General features: G+C 36.2%; 1 protein-coding gene across 4 annotated transcripts in view; it reads left to right on the forward strand.

The window, feature by feature from the left end:
• OPA1 (OPA1 mitochondrial dynamin like GTPase) overlaps positions 1-10,436 on the forward strand; it is a 43,779-nt gene extending 33,343 nt beyond the window's left edge. For all 4 annotated transcript variants that reach the window (XM_088525524.1, XM_088525526.1, XM_088525525.1 and 1 more), the window contains one exon: positions 10,364-10,436. In XM_088525524.1, the coding sequence (XP_088381650.1) occupies positions 10,364-10,428 (65 nt within the window). In that variant the 3' untranslated portion in view covers positions 10,429-10,436. The remainder of the gene's footprint in view (positions 1-10,363) is intronic.
• The last annotated feature ends 8,902 nt before the right edge of the window (positions 10,437-19,338 follow it).

The raw sequence follows: 19,338 nt of genomic DNA on the forward strand, positions 1-19,338 counted from the left end.
GTGTTCTATCTAAAACGCAAAGTGTGCGTGTGTGTGTTTATATATGTCTGTATATGTGTGTGTGTGCGTATGCATGTCTATACGTATTTGTATTGCAATATCTTTTTAAAATGGTAGGTGTCTGTTTAGCAATGTTGATTTAAATTCAAGTGAGACACCTTTTTTGTTATGAATTTATGCAAAGCTGAGAAGAATGTCTCAGGGAAGTACTTGGCAGATGATAAAAACTTGTTCTGTGGTTACAGTTTTTTGTTGCTGCTATACACTGCAGAATAAAAACGCTGTGTAAGACTAATCTTATATTGTGGTCATTACTGTAGTCTAATTAAATTTCCGTCTCTTGAGATGCCTGTCAACAGTATTTCGATTGGAGCTATATCCTATGTAACAGACAATGTTCATTATATCTCCTCCTTAAAATCATATTCTACAGGGCTTTCTTGAGCCTTTGCTTTTTTTTTTTTTTTTTTTTTTTTTTTGGTGAGCTTTGCCTTCTATAGATTAAAGGGTTTTACACGGGAAAAGTCCCACTGAAGGAAGGAATTTCGTCTTTCAAATATGCAGATCTCTGATAACTTCCCCCTAGAAACTAGCAGGCAGACAAAACAGGTTAAAAGGCAAGTGGTAATGGCCCTTATATTGGTGTTTAAAAGGTTTATTTAGAGCCACCATAGTGTTTAGTGTTTATAAGAAATAAAAAATGTATAATTTTGAGATATCTTGTATAGAGCCCAGAGGGTATAAGAAGTTGTACCTAGAGCCACACAAGGAGTTCTCCCCGGGACAGGCATGGAAAGGAAGAATACATCCTAAAGAACCCTAGAGGAGGAGCACGCTATAAGGATCTGCAGAACTGTGATTATTATGAGCTCTCATTTATTCCATGATGCCTGAACATTGCACTGTTAGAAACTACTTTAAAAAGAAATCACTTCAGAGTAGTGAGATGTTCAGAAAAACGGCAGCAGCCTCATTTTGCTCATTTCTCAAGCGATGGTCTTGGCGGTGTTCTTGGGAGGAACACAACAGCTATAGTCTGATCTTCAGCTGACAAAAGCTTACACCAGAAGATGCTGTGGCCTTCTGACCAGACAAAAGTAAAGTAGCCTTTTTCCTCTGGGCATCATTCAGCAGACTGGCAAACTTTGAGTAAGTGTGTGCAGGGTAGCTCCTGTCTTCACAATCCCCCACCAGCAACTTCCACCAGGGAGTTGACAAGTTAATAGAAGGTTTGCAAACTCACCATTAATCTGATAGAATGCAAATCTTTTTTTTTTTTTTTTTTTTTGACATGGTTATCTTGTTTTTAATTCCAGTTTATGAAATGGTCTGAATGAGCCTGCTTTGACCTAGGAAAAGCTAGTTGAATTATTAAGCTCTTTGTTCGTCCAGTTTCAGGGCAGCTGCATGAAGCTAACGAATTAAATCCAGAAGAATGTGTAGGACGGTTTGTGTCAAAGTGCAGATAAGGTAGTTCCTGCTTTATATCATGGCACAAAGTGCTTGAAAAAGCTCCAGCTTCTCAGAAAGGGAAGTAATCCTTGAGGGAGAATGTACATGAGTTGTAAACCTCCTGTGATGGAGTGGTGGTTTACTTAAGTTAAGAATCCCGGATGACCAAAATCTGTCTGCTGTGATTTTCTTAAAGTTATTGATGAAGAGTTAGGCACTGATGTCCAGGCTCTGAAACGGATCCTTACAAAGTTTAGCACATTTGTCACTGACTAAGCCAGGTCTATCACTTAAAGTTGACGTTGAAAATTAATGATAAAATGTTACGTGAGTCATAACATTTAATGCCTGTTAATCTTACCTGAGACCAAAGCCTCTGTACTTGAGGTTCATCTTGGTGGCATCTGCCAAATTTATTTTTTCTTGAAATTCACTCAATGATGCAGGTATCAGAACATCTAATGGGATATGTTCTTTACAGTACTAGTTGTTTATTAGGGTAGCTATTAAACAAACTTAACATGCATTTATAATAGAGACTATTGCTACTTGTATAAATGCAAACTTCTGAACTATGTGTGTTTGTTTTGGATTAGTATAGAACTACTGTGTGTACTGTTCAGGTCTCCAAAAGCTGAGGAAAAATGTAATGGAAGCTGTACATTTTTAATACTGTAGTGAAATTAACTTTGCTTCTGATATGGAAATGCATATGAAAATAAAAGGGAAAGAAATATTGTCATCTAGAAATAATAGCACATTGAAAAAAGTAATAGAACAGCCTGTTTTTCTTCAGTGTGTTGACATTCTGACTATCAGTAATGAAGTTTATTATTTTTCTTAACAAAAATGTATCTCATCATAGCTTCATTATCTAACATTTATTTAAAGCGAACTTCGTATAAATATTTCGGTTAGCTGGAGAATAAATCGGTGTGCTATCTACTGAGTGCAATTTATTTTGGGTGGAGACCAACATTTATCAGCTGTTTAGAGTGTTAAAGTTTCCTTTACGGTTTTATAGCTTGAAGGATACAGTAGTGTTTACACAAGTAATTCACATTTGTGGCTATATTCAACCTTTGTGCATCAGTTAGAAAAAGTTAAGCTACTTACACGTCCAGATGAATCACTGAGTAATATTTCTGCCAGCTTAATTTTCTACTTTTTAGTGTGTTGCACCCAAGTTTGAGTATTATCTTGTGCTCATTCATTCTAGCCTAACAAAAGCTGAAACAAAGTCTTAGTAAGTACGTAAGTCTGTTTCAAGATGTTCCTCTTTTATGAGGTTTCCCTGTCATTCTGCCTCTAAGCACCTTGTAGTGTCCAGGAAGCAGCATAGCTAAATTCTGCTGAAGGGTTGAGCTATTTGAGTATTTTTAATTAAAAATCTATTGTAGAGACAGAGGACTGGAAGGAGCCCAAGTCGTACTTGCTATTGCAGACCTCATGACTTTCATAAGCTTAATTATTGATCTATATTAAGCTGCACTTGTACATCAAGCTAACGTTAATGACAGTATGGAAATGCATACTAGTCTGTGAGCTCTCATGCTGCTTTGGTAATATTTAGGTTCTTTCCTGTAGGCAAGTGGGACTGGTGTGCGAGAGCCCATAGAAGTGTTTCTTGTATAGGTCAGTAGTCTGTAGCTGTCATTTTGGCTTCAGCCACGTTCCTCAGATCCGCTCCTGAGCTCCTGCCCCGCCGCAGACGGACAGATCACTTGGTGCCTGCAGGCCGAAAGAGCCCTGGGGACCCGCTCCAGGCCATACAGGCAGCTTCTGTTCTGGGACTGCGCCGGGGGAAGTGTGTTGCTGAAGCTGTTTCATTAGCTACAAAGGTCTCACTTGTGGATCTGGGGCCACTATAGGTCAAGACATTGATTGATTAATAACCTTCAGATTCATCAGCACAATACACAATTCCTGTTTTTAATGCTCAGACACATTGCTCGTAATGCTAAAATAACGTGGCAATACTCAATACCTCATAAAAAGGACTTTGGTGTTGTCAGATAAGCTGCTTTCTAACGCTGCTGGACTCTTTAGTTCGAAATAAAGGTGATACTGTCAGTGATGGCAGCTGTGATTTTTCTGTCTAAGGGCAACTTCTTAAAACTTAAGATTTTGTGTATGTTTTATGACGAGCTAAATACACAGTCTAGTGGTAATCTTTCCCTGCTTTAAAGAAGAGCTTATCTACAAGATGGAAAAGAAATATATATATATATATGTACACATATATATATGCTTTGTATGCTTTTATATGAAGTAGGTTCCTGTTCCTGTTTTTTTCCTGTTCATGCCTTGTTAAAGATATTTAACCTAGTCACCAGCAGGCTCTTGCAGAGGGACTGTGATGTGTGAAATTAAGATGTTGAATGACCCCTGGAGATTTTAGTAGTGGTTTTACAGGGTTTGAATCTAGTGCTATCTCTTGCTCTAGGGTCTATAATAATTATTTCTGAGAGGACACTGAATTATTATTTTCATCCATATAAAAATGACACTTCCATAATGAAAGCATGTTCCTGTCCTCATAATCTTTCTGTGACTGGTAACTGGAATGCACTCATTTTAGGTATTAGTTAGATTACAACGCAGATGAATTTTAAGCACATAGAAAAGTTTGCCATAGTTTGTCTTGTTTTGCATGTCTGAAAGGAGAAGCCCAATTTTCGGAAGTATTTAAAACTTTTTTGTCTTGATTTTCACATCACAGTGAGTGTAGTTTCTGGTTTTGATTCACATCCATGGGAGGTGGTTCCAGTGATACAAGAAACATTTTATAACAGTAAAGCTTTCCTATCATGTAGCATCCATTAGCATCTTCAGTTGGTTGGCCAGTAACTAGAGAGCTTGCTAGCCTTTTTCTGCAAGCTAGCGTTCTAAAAGCTGTATATTTTTAATGATTCACAGATTTCCTATATGGGCTATTATAAATTCCATTTAAACCTTGCAGAGTTCTGCCATGCTTTTATTACACTAATGAGCTAATTGTTTAAGAATCATTGGCATGATTCATCCTCCTGCTCTGCCTCTTTTTAAAGAACTTTTAGCTGCTGAAGCCCTTTTGACAAACCAATATTTATAGCAGTTTGACAGCAGGATGAGGAACAGCATTTGTCTTTGTAACAGCTTAAAGAAAGGGCCTTTCCAGTACCCAGCCATGCAGTTACAATCTTGACCTCTTTCTTATGCTGGGAGCATACATACAGCAGACAAGCAGCACCTCCCATGTGTTTTCTTGACCCCTTGACTGTCCATTCACTTCCCATCTGTTTTGCAGCCTTAAAGGAACTGAGGGGGCCCTCTACTTATAAATCTGTCTTTGTAGCTGATAAATGATGTTCTGTCTCTTTAAGGGCAGCCTGGGTGGTTTTGCTTTTTCTTTTTTTTTTTTTTTTCCCTCTCTCTCCTCTCTCACCCCCCCCCCCCCACCCGACTTAAAATTTTAGTTTTCCTGTTGGCACATCCAGAGGAAAATATGGTATGTGAACAAGAGGAAACTGGCAAAAAAATGTGATGGGTAGTTTCAAAGGATTTTCTAAAACTCAGTGGAACGCTGCAATGCTCAGTAAATTATAGAAGATGTTAGAGTCTGCGGCGGTGTGAGACAAGGCATGTCGATGCAGGTCTTGTAAGCGTGGGTGGAAAGTCTGTTTTCTGGGGGGTTATTGGAGTGTCTGTTATCGTGCAGCCTCGCGGCGCTCAGCCTTTGCACAGCCCTCCGAGAGGGCAGGCGTGTGAGGCAACGGGCTGAGCTCCACAGAGACTGTAGTCACTTCTCGCCGTGCCGTCCCTGAACCAGGTCGCTGCAGCCGTTTGAACTGCAACAACTTCTTCACCTGACTGAGCATAGGGGGTTGCATAGGAGTATGGGGTTTACATACAGGGCAGCCCGATGCTAAAATTCAGCTTTCAGTTTAAAATAAATAAATAAAAGGCTTAATATTACCAGATCTTAAAAGTGTGCTTCTGGATATTCTGGTGAAATCTGACTACGGACTCAACTTCCCTTTTGACTAGAGGAAAGATGGTGCATTCACAGCAGTAGATTTAACATTTTCCCCTCTATGGTTAATTAACCATAGCATAGAAGTAGCACAGCAAGCAATGAGAATGTTATAGGCAAGGAGGTGATTAAAAAGGAAAATTCAAGGAAAATAATAAAAATTAAGGAAAAGGAGCAAAAGGAAATACAACCAAAAGATTAGAAGTAGGAAAAATATGTATGAAGGGAGAAATGCCTTTATTGTAGAAAAGGAGCGTTATTAAGGAAATACTAACACATTTTTCATGGTTATTTTGTGCTATATACGTTTTCAAGTTACAAAATATAGACAGATCCTTGTCCTGAAGAGTTTATGATTTCTTTCGATGCTGCAATTGAAAATTGCTGTCATATGGGCAAACTTTAAAGGGCCAAGGAAAGCTTTTCGAGTTGTGTAAAATACTGTTTTCCCCCTCTTGTGGCACATGAGCTCCTTTAGAATTCTGTGCTAAAACAGTTGCTTACTTACAGGTAGGTATATATGTTTTGAATGTCTCAGAATTCATTTATCTTAAGCATAATGAAGACCAGTTTCGTGAAGAAGGAAAGCATCTTTTATTAAATCAATGAATGCATTTGGAAACCATGCAGAAGACGCTTTCTTGATACTTAAGACATGGTGTAAAGTTTAAATACCATTGAAATAATTCAGTAGCATACCTTAGCTGTGTAATTTTGTGCTTTTGTTATTTTAATAATATTTGTGTTTAGCTCAGAAGTTTTGCTTGGTAAGTAACTTTTTTAGTTGAGTTTCACCTTAGCATAGATTCTTTTATTTTTGAACTGTGGTAATTTGTAGACAGTCCTAGTTATACGCCCCTCGGGTTTCCGTCAGTAAGGAAGCAATCCTTGTAAGGCTTAATATTTGAGGGGGTCCCTTCTGACCAGCTTATGTTATTAGGAAAGCAAACTTTATCTGTGGCCATATCTTTTTGTGTTCACAGTGTATTCAAATCCTAATTATGGATCAATTAGTCTGGTTTTGAGCTTTTTAGGTTTAATGTCACTGGATTAATGAAAAGAAAATGACTGGTCAGCAATATCGTTTCATATGGAGATAAGGAGAGGCTAAGCGTGAATAAGGATCTCAAGACATTTGAATAAAGAATTTCCTCATTCTGTCAGTAAAGTTTTATGGGATATGCAGGAAGGATTATGAGAATATTCATCGCCAGATCAAGAAGCACAATGAGTTGATGTGTGGAAGAGTTTATCTTTTAGGTAAACATGGGATAAATGGAGAGTAGAATAGCCATTCGTTGCCCCTAGGCCTGCGAATTTCACTGCTTTAAAGGCAGAAACAAGGATTTTGTTACAGTTGTTATTCACTGATTTCATTGATTTTTCTGATCCCTGCTTAACAGGTGCTAGAAGAATTATGTGTTCATAACTTCAAGTCTTCATTAAAACCATCAAAGACCGTGTTGTTGTCTTGTTATCCAGTGAAAATGATAGTGTAAACACAAGCCTCTGAAATACAATCTAATAAAATTACGATTGCAATGTATCTGACCATATAGTAGTTTGTTGTATAAAAATATACTAGAACTATAGTAGTTCAAAATACTTCTGTGATATTGGAACATTGTATAACGGTACTGGGCAGTTACAGAAATCCTTTGGAACAAACTTGGTGCTTAGGACTTAAAAATACACAGTGTAAAAGTAAGAAGCAAGAACAACACGTCACCTTAATCTGTCCCTTAATATAACAAGGGATCTTATTTGAAACCCAAACGGCATTTGGAGTTCGTGTGTTGAAACATGTGTGAACTAATGTATATTTTGTTTTGAGGAGGATTTGTGATTAATGTTTCAATCTAGGTCTCAATCATAACCCTGAAAAGTTTGGGTGTCCACTTTGTGTATTTCACACCAGAGAGAGTTTTCAAATCTTCCCCAAACTGAAAGCAAGTGGCCTCCTGCTCTTAGTTTGTAACAGTTATTGCTGGTGCAGATGGAATGTCACCTGGTATTGAGGGATTTGCTGGCAGCTATTGCAGACCCTACTCTTCACGAAAGATAAATCCTTCCCAAGCATTTACGTTTCCCGGCGTATAAAACTGCAAATACATAAATACATAACTCCTGCCATTACTCTATTTTAAAAGTAAACTAAATGGGATACTGTTTCTTTGTACTACAGAATAGGCACCTGGGAAAATGTTACATGTTGGCTGTTATCTGCTGCTGCCATAGACTTTACTACTTCTAGGAATACAAAGTTTAGCAGGAATAATTGCAACTCTCTGGCAGACTCTGTAACTGCTTTCTTTAAGAATAGCTGGCAAGCTTTTTTCTTTTCTTTTCTTTTTTTTTTTTTCAAAGTATTAAATTACCTCAAGACCTCATAATTATTACAGTTAAACAATCGCTTAAATTCTGTCCAAGTGTAAAAACTAATAAAACGCTCATAATAGGGAGGCAGTTTTAGTATGTCTGCTAGCTGAGCAAACGCAGCTGATTCCGTACATTCTAGTGGGATAAATATTTGCTATCCTGCTATTTTAATATGTCCTAATCAGAAAATTAAAATATGTTTTATTGGCACAAAATTCTTTTTTTTTTTTTTTAAGGTGAAATAATTATTAGGAATTTTGGCTGATGCTACTATTTTTTTTCATTAGCTGAGGTCGAGAAGGCAAAATATTTGCATTTAATACTGCTAAAACTGCCTGCTTTCAGTGAGTTTAACGCCTTGATCAATGTGAAAGGCATATTTGGGGGAAAAAAAGTGACAGTAAAAAAAAGAAAGAAAATCCACACCAAAAATCAATTTGTGAGAACACTACATGGAAAGTTTTTTAGTGCATTAGATTTACTCTGGCAGTTGATACTCATCTGGGGAGTGAGGTTCAGGATTAATATTTTGCAAAAATATGTCAAATCCAAAACAAAGGACATTCTTGCAAGGCCTGCTGTCATAAATATACTCAGATCATCAGTATTACTGACTTTATTAAGTATATGCCTAAAAAAAATGGCAGAGTATCAATCTGCAAATGCTTCATGTAAGGAAAACATACCAAAGTGCAAATAATGCCTACTCTTTTTTGGTTTAAAAACATGGTAATGAAGCAGTTTATCAACTCAGCTAGTAAGAAGTGATTGTGGGAACTCTTTTCTCAGTGGCAGAACTCAAAAGATTCTCTCTGTTGAACTGAATCAAGCCACCCCCACCAAAGCTAAAAAATCAACTGGCGCTGTACCATTGCTTCCAGAATTTTTCCGATTTGAAAATACATTTTCTCCCCCTGCAGTACTTCAAAAGTACTGAAAGTAGCTGAAACTAGAGAAGGTTTTGGGGTGTTGTCTTTAGGATCCACTGCTTCACTGTACATCTGTGTTGGTAGATAAATAAGAACTGTCTCTTTTTGGGGAAGAGGGTACTGTGGGTTTGAGAGTGTGATTGTTCATTGTCCCTTAAGAATCACATGGTAAAGACAGGGAAGAAGGTTGGAGTTTCTTTGTTTTTGTGCAGACTATTCCATATTTTATTTTGAATGTTAGGTAATTTTCTCCCTTTCCATTTAAACAATGCTACAGAGTTTTGTTATGGTTTATTATTATTACTTTAAAATAGATTTAATAACAAAATGGCAATACCTCAGACATTTATTAGATTTTTTTTTTCTTAGCACATTCTCTTTGTAGGTTGTATTTGGTTCTTTTTCCCTAATACTTATCTGCCCCGTTTAAGGCTGTTATATTCCTCTCTTTGTTTGCTAGTTAGTTCAGTCAAAACAAGTTTATAACATGGCATTTCTAAAGAGCAGAGGACATGAATACAGGATTTAAAAAGCCCAAATTTTTGCCTCATAAAACGGAATGTAAGGTTTTAACCTGATTGTGTTTTTCACTTGAAAGGTAAGGGGGAAAAAAGTTTGTTTGTACTCATCAAATTTTCTTTAGTTCTGTTTTAAAACTTTTTTCCCCCCTTCACATTTCTAAGTGTGTATTTTTAATGGCAGTAGTCACACAAAGAAGGAACTTAAAATAGGGATGTGGGGAGAGAGGCGCAGGAAATCTTGCAGGGTTTGGATTTCTACTAGGTTCTAAATCTTGCTTCATAAGCAATTCAATAAATCAAGCAGGTTATATGCTGACAAGTGTTGTGTGGAACTGAGAAAGAGGGGAAGAATGTCTAAAATCCTGTATTTTCCAATCAGTGTTGGCTTCTTGTTCCTAAAAACTATATGTAGTTATGTTCAAGCCATGATTTAATAAAATATGATTCTGACCACATCCATCTGGTGGTTATTGAAATGCAATGAATTAACCTGTAAGCATTAAATAACTTGCGTATTGGGCATACTGTTTTGTACAGGTAAGTTGAATACTGACGTTGGGTTCCCTAAAAATGTCCCTGCTCAATGGGGCACCAGCTTTGAAGTCTTTTTAGAATCAGTGGAGTTCGTGATACTGTGGAGAATAAGAGTATTTGATATAAAGAGAACGGGATTAGTGTGCTCTTCTTAATGGATAACAGCTCCTTATGTGTAATGGCTGTATAGTTATTCTAATGCGCATGAATTAATGGAATCTTCAGCTTTTCTAAATAAAGTTTTTCTAGTATCAGATTGCTTTGGTAAATTTTGAAATTATTAAATTAGCATAGTAAGGATAAAGTGTGTTTGAAGGACTTCTTTAAAGGGGAAATGGTTTAATTTCTTCTGCTGCAGAAAATTAATTAAATTTTAGTTATTAAAGAATGAAATGTATTGCATAGTATTGATGGTAGATTTAATTTTGTTCATGCTTGCAGGTTGTTGTTTCCTTTTTATTTTTTTTTCTTCCTGATTATATCCTTAATAAATTAGCTAGACATTTGAATGGTGATCTTCTTAATTCCCTCAGAAAAAGTTCGGGAGATCCAGGAAAAACTTGAAGCCTTCATTGAAGCTCTCCATCAAGAAAAATAGATTATCAAACAGGTAACCATTTTTGTCTTAAGTGGGTTGTTGCAGTTTTCCTCTTGTTCTGTATAAAATAATTTACTTTCCACTATACTTATAGGCACATGTTCTTATACAGCTTTTGTGAAAGTTTCTTTTTAGTTTATATCAGTGCCTGGGTACTGCTTCTTCTTTCTTCTAATTTATACTTTTAGCTTTTATGCTGCAAGCTGATATGAAGCTTGGTAGATGTATAATTATTGATCAGTTATTGACATATTGTTAAGCACTGCAAGCTATTTGCTTACTTTCAGTTCTTCATTTTGTTAAAAAAAAGAAGCCAAAACTAGTTGGAAATTTTATAGTAGTATGTTTCTTGCATATAAAGCATTTTGAAATCTTTTCCTAAAAGGCACTATGCATTACAAACAACAAAAAAAATTTATTTGGATCACTTCCAAATTTATTTCTCTTCTATTAATTATTAAAACATAGAAGTTGTTATGTTGTATTTGCATACATTCTGAAGTCATCTCCTTTCTGTTTCAGCAGCATCTTTCAGAAGAATGCAGCCTTTTCCAGGATATCTTGCACGAGAAAACTGAATGAAATGGCTTTTCTATCCCACCCCCTCCTTTCCTATCTTTTGCAGAGCATCCTGCTATGTTCAAGGAGAAAAAAAAATTTCTGAGAGGATTAAGAAGTTCAAGTAAAACCCATGCAGTCTTTTAATTCTTGAAGCTAGATGTACATGGCAGAAGAATCTGACTTGTGTCTTGCTGAAATGTGGAAGATTGCCTAAGTTGTACAGTTAGTCTTGGGTTTTTTCTTTTCTTTTCTTTTCTTTTTTTTTTTTCTTTTTTCTTTTTTTTTCACAAAAGAAAGACAGGCTTCTATTTTGGGCATCTGTTATGTGTGGTGACACTGGATCAGATTCATAAAGTGGTTTTATCAGTAGTCAGTTTCAGCTTGCAGATGATCCTGGCAATTTGACATAGGTTTTTTTTTTTTTTTTTGTATATATATATTAAAATACCCTTCTAAATAATGCCATTCGTATTTGTTATGCTGTGTGTTGAAGCATTCTCTGATCAGTCTGGTACAGATTTAAAAGCATGGTATTGAAAAGAGTGATCTTGAGAGGAAGTCGTGGGTTTTGTTAAACTCTTAAACTCTTGAGAGATGTCAGCCAAGGAATTTTTCAAGTGCTTTCAAGTGAAATTACAGGCTGCTTTTTACTGACACCTTAAAAGGTTTGGCTCAGGAAATAATGTCAACAGCTGCTCCTTTTACTGATTCTTTCCCAATATATATTGTTACTCTGAATCATAACCGATTACATTTCAATTTGAGGATTGTACTGACCGATTTCCTTGTCAACTCTTTCCTTCTCCTTAGTTGCAATGTGAAGTGATTGAATGTGTGTGGATTTTAGAACGATATTCTGTACAACTCTGATTTGTCCAATCCCCAAAGCTTTAAAAAGAAAAGGCAAAATTATATTCATTTTTCTAATAGCTTTCGTAAGACCAAAATTGCTGTTTTAGAAATGTTCTGCACAAGTCCCTCCACAACCACATGATTTCTACTGTTTAGGATAGTAAAAATAGTTTTTCTTTTACTGTCTTTTAGTTAGTGTTGTCATAGAAATGTTACTTCTGACAAATTTTAAGCATGATTTAGGCACTCTGTCATAGCTGCCTCGTGATTTACCACCTCCATATTTTTATGCCCACACTTCGCAACCAATTGTGATAAAACAAACTTATGTTTATCAAATGATCTGCACACACTGCTGCATACTTCTATGAAGGTTTTAGACTTAAACAAGTTAGTTTTGCAGTTGTCTGATCATGTGGATTGAAAAAAAGACATAGGTCTCTTGTCCTCTTTTGAAAAAAAAATCTTGATTTCTAATGGAAATTGAGAGAGAGGTCTGAGCATGTACGACACTGGATGTTTCTATTTACTCTGAGAAAAACCATTGAAAATTTTGCAAATGTTCAGACACAAAATATTTGGTCCAGTACATGAAAAGTTAATGCAGGGCTAGTCTTAAAATGATATTGAAAGTTTAAATACTTCAAGGTCATCTAACTGCATGTTTGACATTTTTTTCTATTTAAAACCACTTTCTGAAAATGAGTGCTTGAGGATGGAAAAATGAAAATTTCGGTTCTGTTGTCATTGTTATCTGAATGTGCAATTTTGAGAGCAGATTCCATAGGTTGTCTAACAAGTGAAATATATCTGTATTTGTGTTAAATGCCTCTTTGTAAAAAAAAAAAAAAAAAAAAAAAAGCCTTTTGCAGGTAAAAAGATCACTGTTTGAAACTTCTGTGTAATGTAAATGTTGCAAAATGTCACATCCAGTGGTCCAGCATTCATCTTTTTAGTGTGATGTCCTTGTGGTTTCAGTTCTGACTTTTCTGCTGCTCAATGAAGACTTAGCATGCTGTATTCCATGACAATTAGGTATTTATTGAATACAAATGTAACTGAAGGAATAATAAAATATGGGTTTTGAACATGGTGCTGTTGCACCTAATTTAAAAGTCACTTCGGCCTTCTTTTTCTCTTTTCTTAAACTGTAAAAAGGGTATACTGTTAATGATATTAAAATGTGTAATTTTAAAGTGCTGTGTCAGCACCAACTTAGTGGTAATTGTGCTAAGTGTTATTTTACTATATTAATTAATAATAGCCTTACCATTTTTATAATACAGCAGCTAGATAAGACATCTTATAAAAATCATCATGGGATTGTGGAAAGCTTCTCTCCCTCAAAATTTAGATGATGAACTGATATTCCAAGTATAAATGAATATTGGCTGCAGAACTTGAATATGTTAGCTACACTTAAAATAAGCATACTTACTGGAGCTGTGGATTTGAGAATTATAGAGCAGTGTGCTTACCAACTAATGAATTCAATGCAATGAATATTTTTTTGCAGATTAAGAAAAAATGTTACAAAATTAATTGAAAAAATATTCAATGTAAATCTGTGATACTGAGCATGCTGTATATTTGCTCTGCAAATCTTAATTTGTAGACATAAGCATGTTAAGTACCAGTAAAGAATTGTAATTCTGCATTAATTTGTTTTCTTGAATAGCTTCAACTAAGAAAACTAAAAAAGATCTTGACAAATAAATAAGTAATTTCATGCTGTTTTTTATAGGATTCTCTCCTGTTTAGGATAGAGGAAGGAACAGTAATGGTAAGTTGTGCTTAACTCTTTAGTAAGGTAACAAGATATCAAAGATAAAAAATATTTTTGGTAATTGCTGTTAACTGGACACTTTAAAATCATTCCATGTAAAGAGTGTTTTGGTGGATATTTAGCTGTAATTATGTTCAACAGGAGAGTAAGGATGTGTTGATTATATTGTACACAATTTTTATGTAGTGTAAACAATTGTTTGAACTGTCTGTGCTTCATGTGTTATGGAAAAGTGTAAGTATTTCCAAAACTTATATTTTGCAAAGTCACTGTAGCTATGCAAAATAAGTTTGAAATTAATCAAGTTAATATATTGGATTATTTTTAATTAAACCTGCAAAAATCTTTCTTATGTATTTTATAAGTCTAGGATATTTTTCTGTGTTATAAAGTTATGCATAAACCAATGTCTTGTGGGTAATGAAGACCAATCTAATTTATTTTGAGACTTTTTGAGGTTAGAAAAGGGATGAAGGAATGCAAATCTAATTATCACATAAATTAATATTTCCAATGCATGTTGCTTGCTATCATGTAGGTAAGATATTTTTTCCCCATAAACTGAGCAGTTAATGAAACAAGAGTTAAGCATTAATGACAAAGTGTTTTTCTGACAGCTTTTCACGAAAATGGTACAAATGATGCTTTTACAAATGTCAACAGAGTTGATGTTTCTTAGTGGTTTCTAGTCTTCTCATCCTAAATTACAGGAGTATGAGACTCAGAAATGTGCTGAAAGTGTCAAGTTAGTTTAGAGGATGAAAATGCCAAGGAAACTCTCCAGCCCTTCCTAATAAGCTAGTGTGTTCTCTTTCATTATCTTTTGAGCTGTTTGTGACCAAGTACATTTTGAATGTAAACTGAGCGCTGATAACGTGTTACTGGAGCAAAGGTTTAGAGATGACTTGTTTTATACATCTCAAAAGCAATTAGGGTTGTTTTAAGAAAGATACAAGAGATTTCATCAGTCTATTTCAAAAACCTTGAAATATGTGATCCATAGGTCTGGACCAAGAGCCTTTGAGGTAGTCAAAACTTTGTTCTCAGTAAGATTTGGTATTGCAGATGTGTGTGGGATCTTTTGCTGTCAGAGAAAGTATTGTCATGTGAACCAAATCAGTGACGATCTCTGCATATTTGTAGAACAGCAGCAGATATTTGACTATTTGGAATGTGTTTCTGGTTATTGAGGTGCTTCAGGAAGAGCTTCGGTCATGACTGAAAGGAGACTCTGTGGTGAAAACTACTCATATCTTAGAGACTATCACCATAGTTTAGCACATATGGTTGTCTGAAAAGAGCAGCAGCTGATAAAGACATGCCCAATATTTTCCTCTTACTTTCATTTCCTCAGGAAGCAGCTGACTGGAGAGCTCCACTGATTAAAAATTAGAAACCTGCACATCTCTGAAGCCCGGAGGGAAATGGCTATGATTTCTAGCATAAAGTACTGTATTTTCTAGCATAAGCTACTGTATTTTCACGTAGTGCTATCTCTTGTACACAGGTGGTTCTAGATTCTTGTTTTCCAGCCTAGAAGACATTTTATGAGATTACCTAATCTCCTACATAACGAAAATATTTTGTATAGAGGTTAACTGGCTGCTTAACCTTTTTCGTCTTGACATGAAGATTTTGAACAGCTTAAATATTGATGGATTCTGTTGCTTCCCTTGGTAGGATGCCCTTGCCTTTCCATCCTGTAAGGTACCTGTTTATTTTTATTGCTTGTTTCATTTTAAAGCTATCACATCTTGTTTTATTTTATCATCAGTCTAGTAATCTTTCTTCTCTTGCAGAAATCTGTATAGATCATGATCATCAAGCCCATGCTAATTTTTATTAGGTAAGATAAATAAAATGCAAGGTAATCCCCTTGAAAGTTGGTTCTGTGAAATATTGTTCTCTTTTCATTAACCTCCCTAAAATGTTAAGGTGAAAGTATGCTTAGTATATTTAAGAACTCTTATAGCAGTATTTTGACTCATCCTCACAAGCCAATTGCTTATGGCTTTTGATGTTTAGAAATGGAACATTCATTGCCACCTTACATACAATGAAACTGTTCTGGTTCATGTGAAAATCAACATCCTTTTTTGTGTGACTGCCTGACAGGATGCTACAATACTATTAGCATTTGCAAAGGTTTTGCTATGTCTAATAGAGCAACTCCCAGATCACAGGCTGCTCAGTTTGTGTTTCTCTATTATGTGAAAGACACAAAGAAGCTGAAGGCTGGCAAGGGCCTGTCAAATCTTGTAATGTAGCAAGCGACCCCAGAGCTTCATTCCGCTTTATATCATCTCTTGTTCCCCATCCCACCCCTTTCCTTGAATGGGCTCTGAGGTAGGTAAATGAATTCAGTGGTACGGTAGGCGGATGATTCCTTTCTGACCTCATTCCTGTACTATTTTGTTTCCAGGCTTGTTGGAGGGAATGGGACATATACAAACCTTTTGTTTCAAATAATTTCTTGCAGGTTGGGGAGTTAATGCAGACCTTGTCTGAATTCACCCGAGCAGAAAGTGTTCTGGGTACACGTCCAGACACGCTTGGTCCCTTGGAATTGCCAGATTAAAGGAGAAAGCAGTGGGTTGACTACTTTCACATTTGGAATTACTTGAACACCTGGACACCTGTTTTTCAGTGTGCATCTGTTTGTGTCCTCTCATGCCATGAAACATCTGTCTTGAGAGCACACAAGGAACAAAGCAAAGCAACCTTTGAGCAGCCCAGTGTTTCAGTTTCTAGTTGGGAAGAAGTTGCAGAGGCTGAAGCAAAAGCTGATTACGGTTGCAGTAGACAACAACTGTCTACAAAGGAGTCTCTCAAATCCTTTCCTGAAATTGGTTAAATCGTGAGAGATTGATCTTGGATCGTATATTTAATTATAACGAAAGTAGTGGTTTCCTGCATTCCAAGAGTGAGTTTTAGGAGCAGTGATTCCTTTCGACCGGACTTGCTAGCTGTGCATCCTTGAAGATGCTTTCACAGAAGGAGGAGTAAAGAAACATGACCAAGAGCAAAATTTGAGGAGGAAATGTCACCTTAGCTATCCTAGTCATCCTAAGTTTACCCTCTGCACAGAAATACTGTGATGTTTGAGGGTCATTCTTTCTTCTGTAGTGACGGATTCCGAAGGTGTCAAATATAAAATGTTATTCCCTCAAAGTGTATGAAAGAAATGTGAAATTATAATTACATAGGAAAAAAAATCTACCTTGAGTGAAATTTAGTGTTCATGAAAGTATTTATCTGAAATATTATGTAAAACTTGGATTGCAACAGCAGCAAGTATCTTTGAGAGGAAAATGGCAGATGTGCCAAAAACCGCCATCTGCTTAAACCAGTAGAAATTCATTAGAATGCCTGTGGTGTGAACGCATCACTATGTTGCATGTATGTTTTACAGAGCTTTCCACAAGGCAAAGCAGACACTACTGCAAATCTGCAAGAACTTCAGCTAGTATGTACGTACGGTTAGTAGGAAAGATACAGACATAAAAAGGAAAAACTGAAATGAAAGTGTAAGGGCCCCGGGCAAGTGTGTTCTCTTAAACCTACATATATGTTAATGGTGCAGTGTAGCTTGAAGGTAGAAGCTGAAGCTATTTTTATCATTTTGATTCTTATGTGTGTTGACATATGTTCTGCAGGTGTTCATAAAACTTCCTGATAATGCTATGATATGAAACAAATAGGATTAAGATTGAAAATCAAACTTCAACAGCCTGCAAAGATTCAGGGCATCCTCAAGACAAGCTCTTCGATCACACTTCATTTGTGGCTCCTCTGTGGTGCATTTAAGCATCTCATGTGGAAGATGAGCTCATCTAATCATTGTAAGCCTCAAATGCACCTCAGATGAAAGGTATTTGTTTGTGCACATTATTGCAGTTTAGGACTAATTCTGGACTAAATGTTTCATACAAACAAAAAAAACAGTTCTGCCCAGATTTCTTGCTAAGTGACTCACAGGGCTTTAGTGCTGGTGATGGAAGTTGTTTTTTTACTTTATTTTTTATTTTTATTTTAAATCTTTTAAATGTGTGCTTCATAACTTACAATCACTTGTAACTGATCGCTGGATACCATTGTCCAAAAGAAAATAAGAGCTTTCCGTTTAAAAAGGTCGTTTTGCCTCTTGTCAGTTGATGCATAGTCTTATCACTTCAGCTGGGGAAAATAATACTTCTTCACTTTTCAGTAAAAGAAAACTCTTTTCTGTTGTCGAATACCCAAAAATCATCTGGGTCTCTGGGAAGTGGTACAGGCCAGGTTTAATGGTAACAGAGCTAAGCATAGATTATCCATCAAGTACTATCTCTATATCTGTTTGTTGCCAGTTTTCACATGCCCCGTTTGCTTTTCCTACCAGAACACACTTTTTCCCCTATCTTCCTCTGTCCTATTGGCATGTAAATCGCACCCACGCCGAGTGACATTCTCTGTGCTGAAGGTCAGATTAGACATTCTTAATAGTGCAGTCTGGCTTGAAAAATGTATACTATATAATTCATGTGACTTTTCACATGCCTCTTCACTTTTTTTTGGTGTGTTGATTTTCGGTACAAGGGTGTAGCACTTAATTCATAAATGTATCTCTATTTCAGCATCTGTACCGTGTATACATATATTTGCAACGAAAAAAGATGTTGACTACCTCAGAAACATTGAATTGCTCATTTTTCTACACATAGCCCAGAATAAAATGTATTTAAGCATGTAATCTAGTCTGAAGAACAAATGCTATTAGAAATTAGTATCAGAGAAGTTAGTAGTCAGTCAGCAGAGAAGAATCTTTGGGGACAGGTTGGTGTCAAGAGGCTATTTTCCTGTGAGAACAAGGGAATATAATAGCACTTCCTAGACTTTAGAAGTCTCCTGAATCCTCAGTGAAATCAAATTTTATAATGAAAAGGCTTGTAGCCTGTTGGGCCAAGAGACAGGGATTATAAGAATATTCATGACTCCTGAGTATCAGCAGGTGAGATCTAATGCACCCATTTGCTCTTCACCCTATTTTGCAGATCATCCTTTTAGTAAACAGTACATAAAGGCTGGGTTCCCAGAGTGACTGAACTGAGTTCCTGGTCTTTTTTGTCTCTCTCTTTATTTCTTTTAATTTATTTTTTATTCCATTCTTTTAAAAAAAAAAGTTTGCAGTGTTCTTGCCACTTGTGCCGAGCAGAAGCACGGACTCCCCTTTTCATTTCTAAAGGGCTACTGTGTGGCCAAACAAGAAGTCTTGTGACATTATTTAAGAAAACAGAATGGTATCTTAGCATCCGAGGGTCTCTTTCAAAACCTAAAGAAAAGCCTTTCTTAGAACTTGGATAAGCTGGAGAGGAATCTCTGTGACATATGTGCATTGTCTTAAGAAAGTAAGGGATGAAGCCAACTGGGGGTACTCTGCCCTTAGTTATACCATCGATTCGTGATGCTTGTTTTTGGCTGTTTACTAGTTAGTAAATATCTAGATAGAAGTATCTAGATTCCATGAAGTTAGGAATGGAAGCAGCCACAGTGTGATGCAGGACCCCATGTTCCAGGACAATGAATGGTAGGAGGGTATCCTTATGAATATTAATTTCCTTGGGCAAGACAGAGAAAAATCTCTATAGCATCTCCAGGTGAAACATAAAGGCTCCATTTGTAATCAGTTTCACCAGTCAGACCCTTGGAAAACTGTGCTCTGTGATTTGGCACAA

The sequence above is a fragment of the Tinamus guttatus genome, unplaced genomic scaffold, assembly GCF_059628265.1.
Source record: "Tinamus guttatus ecotype Peru unplaced genomic scaffold, ASM5962826v1 Tinamus_guttatus_pri_ptg000227l, whole genome shotgun sequence".
In the NCBI taxonomy this organism is placed as follows: domain Eukaryota; kingdom Metazoa; phylum Chordata; class Aves; order Tinamiformes; family Tinamidae; genus Tinamus; species Tinamus guttatus.